This window comes from Buceros rhinoceros, unplaced genomic scaffold (genome assembly GCF_000710305.1).
Source record: "Buceros rhinoceros silvestris isolate BGI_N320 unplaced genomic scaffold, ASM71030v1 scaffold4418, whole genome shotgun sequence".
Taxonomy (NCBI): domain Eukaryota; kingdom Metazoa; phylum Chordata; class Aves; order Bucerotiformes; family Bucerotidae; genus Buceros; species Buceros rhinoceros.
In genome coordinates, this window is record NW_010426205.1 from 80,008 (window position 1) to 87,839 (window position 7,832).

At 41.9% G+C, this 7,832-nt stretch overlaps 1 protein-coding gene across 1 annotated transcript in view; it reads right to left on the reverse strand.

Annotated features, from left to right (window-relative positions):
• NDE1 (nudE neurodevelopment protein 1) overlaps window positions 1–3,377 on the reverse strand; it is a 9,257-nt gene extending 5,880 nt beyond the window's left edge. The window contains exons 1-2 of the mRNA XM_010141409.1: window positions 3,245–3,377; window positions 2,100–2,253 (exon numbers count right to left, since the gene is read on the reverse strand). Coding sequence (XP_010139711.1) covers window positions 2,100–2,253; window positions 3,245–3,330 — 240 coding nt within the window. The 5' untranslated portion in view covers window positions 3,331–3,377. The remainder of the gene's footprint in view (window positions 1–2,099; window positions 2,254–3,244) is intronic.
• Window positions 3,378–7,832: the final 4,455 nt, after the last annotated feature.

Consider the following 7,832-nt stretch of genomic DNA (forward strand, 5'->3'; position numbering starts at 1 on the left):
AGAGCCATTCTGAACTAAGAAATTCTTATTTGATTACAGTGTGGTGACACTGCTATAATTCCAGATGCCTGAAGTATAGTTACATGCCAAGTTTAAGAGCACTCAAGCTCTGAGGCAGTTCACTTTCAGCTTGCTTTCCAGGACTCTCTACACAAACCTTCCAGACATTATTTCCATTTATTTTTAGGTAGTGTGAACTCTGGTGTCTGAGGGGGGAGGAAGCACACGCACTAGGCTGGTAAGCTCAAAGCCACAAGCTGTGTGGGCCTGGCAAAGTTCACTAGTGTTGACCTAGATGCAAACAGCAACCCTTGATGGGCTCAGTTAACACTGCTGCTCAATAGCTTCACGAGTTTAACGCTTTGCTCTTGAATTGATTCAGATAAAAGACCAGAACTGCAAGGTTTGAGTCTTTGTTTTTAGCCAATTGTAATAAACTATCAGCTGATCTGGCCATCAATGGAGTCTCTGTTCCTTCACTGCAGGCTGTTACTGCAGTTTCAGGCTGCATGAATAGCCAATTGTTAAAAGGTGCATTTCAAGCAGAATTATGTTTTAATAAAGTTATCTACTATAAAGAACAAGATTTTCTAAAGTGTGTTTACATTCCACTTTGAGATTCTATATTGTTTCCTACTATTCTCATTCTTAACTGCTTTGGCTTGATCATTGTCCCCTCCTCTAGCTCCACTAGATAAAGAAAATAGGCCACACCCTCCTCAATTGAATAAGCTGCTGGTTTTATTTTTGTCAAACTCAGGCCTTCTTCCTAAACCCACCAGCTTCTAAGGGTTTATGTGGCCTCATGGAACAGCAGACTATTACTCCATACAACTTGGACAGCATATAATCACGCTAAGGCACCAATACAACATGAACAAAGATCAGTACAACATAACCAATACAATAAAACAAGCCTTGGAGGTTTTGCTATCAACGAGCAGCAGGGAGATCTCTAAGGTGGTGCTAGAGGGACAGGACGTCTGCCTGCAACAGAAGGGTATTTCCTTAAGACAGTAATTTGGACAACAGTTTCGACAAACCGGATTCATCTGGTGATTAATCACTTACACAAATAGCTTCACTCCCATCAGCTCATTATTGCACCCAGTTAAGAAATGTAATTAAATTAATCTGCTTCCTCAGATATTGACTAGCCCTACAAAACAGTGCTGCGTTTCTTGGGTGACTATACCTCACCTTTAAGTAAAAGGCCAACAAGATCATTGTGTCAAAGACACAATTTCAGTGACAACTTAAGTTGAAGAAAACCTACCAGTATTCCCTAAACCTGTCAACCAGCACAGGGGACTAGCAGCATCTTTAATGAGACTGAAACGGGACAGACTCTTCATACTCTAGATACCTTTGTTATTTAAGTCATTCTAGTTCGGTGGTCCATCTCACTGAGTTCATATCCCTTATAACTATGGAAGTAAATCCTTTTCAGCTAGCATGATCTAGTTTCACAGCAGGCTAACCATGCAAAGAGGATATATCATTTTTCACTAGAGTACAGATTCAGTAATGAAACCAGGACTGAAACTGTTTTATGCCTCTGTTCTGCATGTTACTCACCAGCCACTGCTTCCCACCTTACCTGGGACACCAGATAATACTTACACAACTATGTAAAAGGGTTTAAGACTACCGAGTGTCCTTATGTAATGCAAGAACACAGCTGGAACGTCTTATTTTGATTGTTCTGCATTATTACCCCTCTCTGCACAATGCATACAGCAAGAAAGCTGCAAACAAAAGCACGGAGTAGACAGAAGGAGGACTAGAACAGCTCTGTTACATTCATGTTTACTCTCCACTCTAGTGCAAACAATTTTCTCCCATCTCAAATCTATCCTGACACAGAGCCACAACCTGTGAACAGGGCTTCAGGAACATTACCAAGGTATCCAGCACTCTAAGTAGACAACAGATCGGCATTTCTTCATTTTCCAATTCCCTCTTTTATGCAATTTTCCATTCTTTTTTTTGTAATGCTGTAGGTCCCTACCCACAAGTCAAGCTCAACCTGCACTTGCCTGTCCCATTCACCTCTGAATTTAGGATGTACAGACACTGTATGCATCTTCCACTCTTACTTTAACTGACTCCAGCTCCATTCGCAGTCGATTGTTTTCCGACAGAAGGTCTCTGTTTCTGGACTCTGTTTGCTGCAGCTGCGCCTCCAGTTCCGCTTCATACTCTCGACTCCCTTCTTGGAATTCACGCAATTCCTCTTGTGTATTTTCAGCACTATAGAGCAATTTCAGCAACAAAACTCATCATAACAAACAAAGAAAAGTCTCTCTTGTACACAAGGTAAAAAAAAATATTGCCCTTTATCATAAAAGGCTCTATGCTCTTTTCCAACACACAAATTCAACATGAAAAGAGGACCATATGCAAATGTTTCCCCATCAGGCATGGAAAGCCCCCCCATAGCAAACTGGTAAACAAATGAAAAAAGCCCAAATAAATAGAAAAATCGCAAAGTCTATCCCCACACTATAGGTCTTGAGGACAGGTAGAGCCTTTTTAGCTTACACATCCATTGCCATCTGCATATTTAGTCTGTTAATTCAATTATCTGGAATTATGAACAAAGGTATTTTTGATTAGCAATAAAAAATAAGAGAAAAAGATCTAAGGAAAGATGTTCTTATATTCTTAAACAATTCTATTGAAATAATCCTCCAGCAACTTAAACAGCACTGAAAGGTCTGAACATCTGGTCTAAGACAGGACCCACCAACATCAGCATCTAAAACTTTTGGATTTTTCACTCTTTACTGCATTTAGAGCAACATATTGAGCTAAAGGGAAGAGTAAACTGTGTCCATTCTCAGCCAGGGATCCCTCTCTCTCTACACACTGTCAAACCATTTTTGGTTCTTACTGAGACTGAAAGAGTGAAGTGCAGCACCCCTCCTTCTGCAATGGCCTGGATCATCCACCCGCAACAAGGTTCTGCAGTGAGTTACCTCTACCCAGGCAGCACACAGACTGCATTCAGGCACATACAGTCCTGCTCAAACCAGAGCAGGGACCAAAACCAGCAGTGCAGATTCACTGCTCAAATCTGTATAAAGCACTCAGGGTTGCTGCAGTTTAGGCAGAAGCATTGCTACTGCTACCACTCGATAGCTGAGCCACCTTGAATTCACTCTATGTGGTGCTGTCTGTCTTTGCATGCAGTGTTACACACCCTATCAAACAACTTAGAGGAATGAAGCCACTGCCTTACCACTGCTTGTATTTCATAGCTAACTCTTTCCAGTATCTGGCTTCCTCTTCCACTGAGCTGAAGTGATGTCCTTCTGAGTCTTCCATAATGAGTCCTCAAAGTTTAAAACTCCTGTTTCATTTTTTCCCCCCTAGAAAACGAAAAGAAAGCATAAGAACTAATGCAGTGAGCTTCCTCAGCACTTTTTGCTGCAGAGCAGCGTACTCCTCTTCCCAGGAAGTCACTGCACACCTGCAGACCAAGCTAGAGACCAGCCTTGATGAGGCTGTTGGATACACTATAAATATGAAAGAATCACTACAAGTAATCAGGTCCCTTTCCCCAGTTCTCCCAAGGCTGCTGCTTGCATATGCCACACCCCCAGCAGTGAGACCCTCCCCTCCTTCTGACCACACAGCACAGAGCACCAAACCTCAAACTTGAGCTGCCAACACACACAGAACACAAGTGAAACACAACTTCAGCTCCAGTTAAGATAAATTTCAACAACCTAAGGACACTTACTACGAAATTCAAGAGAAACTTCAGAGACACACGGATGGGATACTCAAGATACTAATTTCCTCTGTTAAGCTTTCCAGAAACACCTCAGCTTTTTATAGACATAACTGCTGGACACATAAAAAATTTCTCCACAGATAACATAGACAAAGCTACCCAACTTTAAACCTCCTATATCACAATCCATGTACGGCTGAGAGCCACCATATACCTGGACACCTCACAGAGCTCCTGAAATTCCCAGGAAAGCTGAACAGAGGTTTTAGTGGTATACCACCCCGCTGGCCTAGGTATGCAGGTTGCAGCAAACCAGTGAGCAATCCAGACCATGCATCTGTCCCTGTGCCAGCATACACCCAGTCACAGGGCATAGTCCCAAACAGGAATGACACATGAAAGAGCCACAGGGGAATCGAGAACCTCAAGTTGGTCACTCCCACTTGAAGAATTAACTATCCAGACATCGCAATTAAATAAATGCCCTCTGATGTGCATTATGCACACTACTAAACAAGTCACTAGCAAATACCACTTTATATGAGTTAATACTGACAACAGAAAAACATCAAACCTACTGCTCTGGACAACCTGCCCATGTCAAACTCTGTGTGACCAAAGATTCCACATGGACATTATCAACTTAATAGAAACCCAAACAGATCAAGAACAGTAAATAAGGGAGTTAAACAACTCATGACAATAGCGGTTGTCAGAAAACCATATCACCAAAATCTAATGACTCAGAAAAGTTATTCTACTAAGTTTCAGTTCCAGATCTACTAGGAAAGACACTTCCTAGAGTAATCCTGGTGAAATAACGAGGAAAAAAATAGCCAAAGCCTTCAAAGATCATTTAGATATCAGTCCTGCCTCCTACTCTTCTTATTTACGATACTCAAGAAATGCTGCAGTAGACCTTCTGAACAGCATGTCATAGCTAAAAAAAAAAGATGTGCATCCACTGCACATGTATAGAATTCAACAGAAAAAAATATTCCTAACCCATGTCGAGACTTCCCTTTCCAGAAAATCACCTGGTTTAAACGGAATTAACAGCCATCTATCTCGTAACTCTGAGACAAACACAAGCAGTTCTCACCTCTCCTACAAACAACAGTGCCAAGTACTCAAAGCAGCCCGGCAATCTCAAGCCCAGTCCTTACTACCCAAGCAATGCTGCAAAGCAAGAGCCAATTTTCAAGAGATTACTGAGGAAAGAGTAAGCAGCTGTTACAGCTAAGCGCCCAAACACCTCAAGACACTGTATCAGCTACACACAGAAATTACACTACTATTTAGAAGGGTAGTTGGGAGGTGAAGGGAAAAGTTACTGTTACTTTTTATAATTCAGTTTCTTGACACCAAATGTTAATTAGACAAAGCTAGGTCTCCCTTCTAACAAATAAAGCCATTGCATGCAGTATTGACACACTTCCAGCAGGCAGTGTCAAGTCTGCTGCTCTTTGTATGTATTTACAGAAGTATGGGGGAGAAAAGAGAGGAATAGGAGTGATTTTCCAAATAGTACCCCAGTCCATTAAAAAGAAAATCATGACCAAGCACAATTAACATTCTTGGCCTAGGATAGTTTATGACACATCTACTCTATTATTTTTAAGTGAACTGAAATGCCTTTGATGTTATGCTCAAGACACTGCGTGTACACACACACACACACCAATCCTTGCAGCACACTCGTGAAGAAAAGATTTTCTCTTTTACAGATGAGGGACAGGGAACAAGGGTCAGACACAAATAAGTGATGCAAGTGCAATGAGAAACCAAGAAGGACCAACGCCCATTGCAGTGGTCAAACCACTCGGGAGAACAGCAAGCCAGTTTCCTTTGGATGGTTATTTCTCACCACTCAGACAGCAGGAAGTTTCTGTATTTCCTCAAGAACAGAGATTCCACCCAGGGTATGCCTAGTTTTACTGCACAAATTAAAACATATTTCATAAGTCTCCAAAGATGAATTCTCCTGACACGAGTATTACAATAAAACCCATATCTGTGTTTAGGCAGTCAACAAAAAGATGACAGACAAGACAAAAATGGGAGTGCAAGACATCTTGCTCCCAAAAGCTTTTAAACTATCCTTTGGGACCAAAGGCACAGCTCCCTTTGGCCTCAAAGGCTTGAATATGCTCATACCTAACTCTCACTTGTGTCTTCACACTGCACTTTAGAAGGACTAAAAGAATGTACTAATTTTCATTTATAAAGATTGCATGGTCACATACAAAAGAACTTTCACAAACTGAGCCATAAGATTTCTAAGAGTTCCACAGAGCCTTGATAACTTTCAAAGAAGCATAAAGATGCTGTTCCCTTCAGTTTCTGAGCATGTCTCTGTTTGTAAGCATGAGATTAAGGACCCACTAAGGATGCTATCTGTTAAGAGTACACTGTTTCACAGTTCCAATTACTAAATAGTACTTATAATTTAAAATTAACTGTTAAACTGCAAATACATAGAAGGACTGTGGATCTATGCAGAGATGACAACACGACAGAGATTGTTTCACTGGTGCCCCGAGCCACAGGCACATGTTTTTTGTCTGCAACACACAAGGAAGACATATTAGGTTCTCTGTACACCTGCACTCACAGGGATTTCTAAACTAACCGAAGGTGTAAAATACAAACCTAAACTGAGAAGAAAATTTCCAAGTGTCCCTTAACACCAAGCTTCAGACAAAGTATTAAAGCTGATTTTATCTTCTGAAATGTGTTTTAAAAACCCAACAACCCTCACATTGATCTTTCTACTGCCTGTAGAAAGGCTACGGCTTTGACTTTTTGTTTTTCCCCCTGCTGCCCTCTCCACTTGATTTTTAACAGCTTGGAGACCTGGAGAGTAATTAAACCAATTAGGAAGTCCTGATTGTCCGAGCTCACTACAAAAGGGAGAAGGGTGAAGGAGGTTTTAGCAATGGTTTGTTAAACTTTGACAAATATGGAAATAACAAGGAGAGAAAGTCACAGTCTATAACAGGCACACACTGGCTGCACCTTGTTTGTTTTTGCACCCGTGAAGCCAGAAGAGTCATCTGGCCAGACTTCCAGCGGGCAAGCAGCACAAGTGCTGGTCACAGGCATTACAAAACCTCCACATCACACAGGAAGTGCGAGTGTTCACAGAGGGGGGAATGGACTTCTGCAAAGAGAAAAACACCTCAGCGTAAGTGTTGCAAGAAACCATTTCATGTGAGAGCAGAATTGCAAAAATCTTAAGGAAAAGCACATTAAGAAGAGACACACACAAAATTACTGGAGGGAACTTCAGTTTGGGAACCAGAGTCCAAGTTCACCAAATTCCTGAGGACCTCAACTCAGATTCTGATTTAGTGCTAGAATGAAGGACTCAAAACAACCCTGCATGCCAAATACTTTTTTTTTTTTCCCACAAAAGAACATTTTAGCTTGGTGAACAATGTTGGCCTATCTTTGTAGCAATGCCTGATGGTCTGAGTCAAGAGAAACTCATATTGCAATAAAAAGGTAAAATAGTGCCATAAATACAACTGAAATTATCATTGGCAAATATGACAAAGCTCCTATTAGACTTTTTTTCCTAACTGGAAATCAAAACCAAACCTTGTTTAGCTCCTGAAGAGTGGCCTTCCCGTATTATGAAAATTACATTTTCTTAAATCAGTCCCCTTGCAAGGGTCTCCCTGTAACAGAGGGGCCTGCTTTCTTTTGTTTAAGCAATACAAAAGAAAGTCACCAGAACAGAGAAAGAAAAGGAAGAGGGCACGGGAGTGCAAGGATTACTACAGAATCCCACAGCCATCACTGAAAAGAATTATCATCTTCTTGGGGTCTTCTCTACCAAAAGACTCAATTCAGCAAAGCCCTCAGCTTTTCAGATACCAGCCCAGACCCAACACCTTCCAGTTTCCAGGGACTCCCAAAGAAACTCCGCAAAGTCTTCTCTCCGAAATGCCTGACCTTGATGCTCCCAGCTGCAAGCCCGGAGGTCAGGCCGACAGCGCGCCGGGGCTCCCATCGCCATTCGGAGCACGCAGCGGGCAGGGAGCTAAGCCAGCGGGCGCGGTTCCCACGCTCCCCTCCCCGCCAG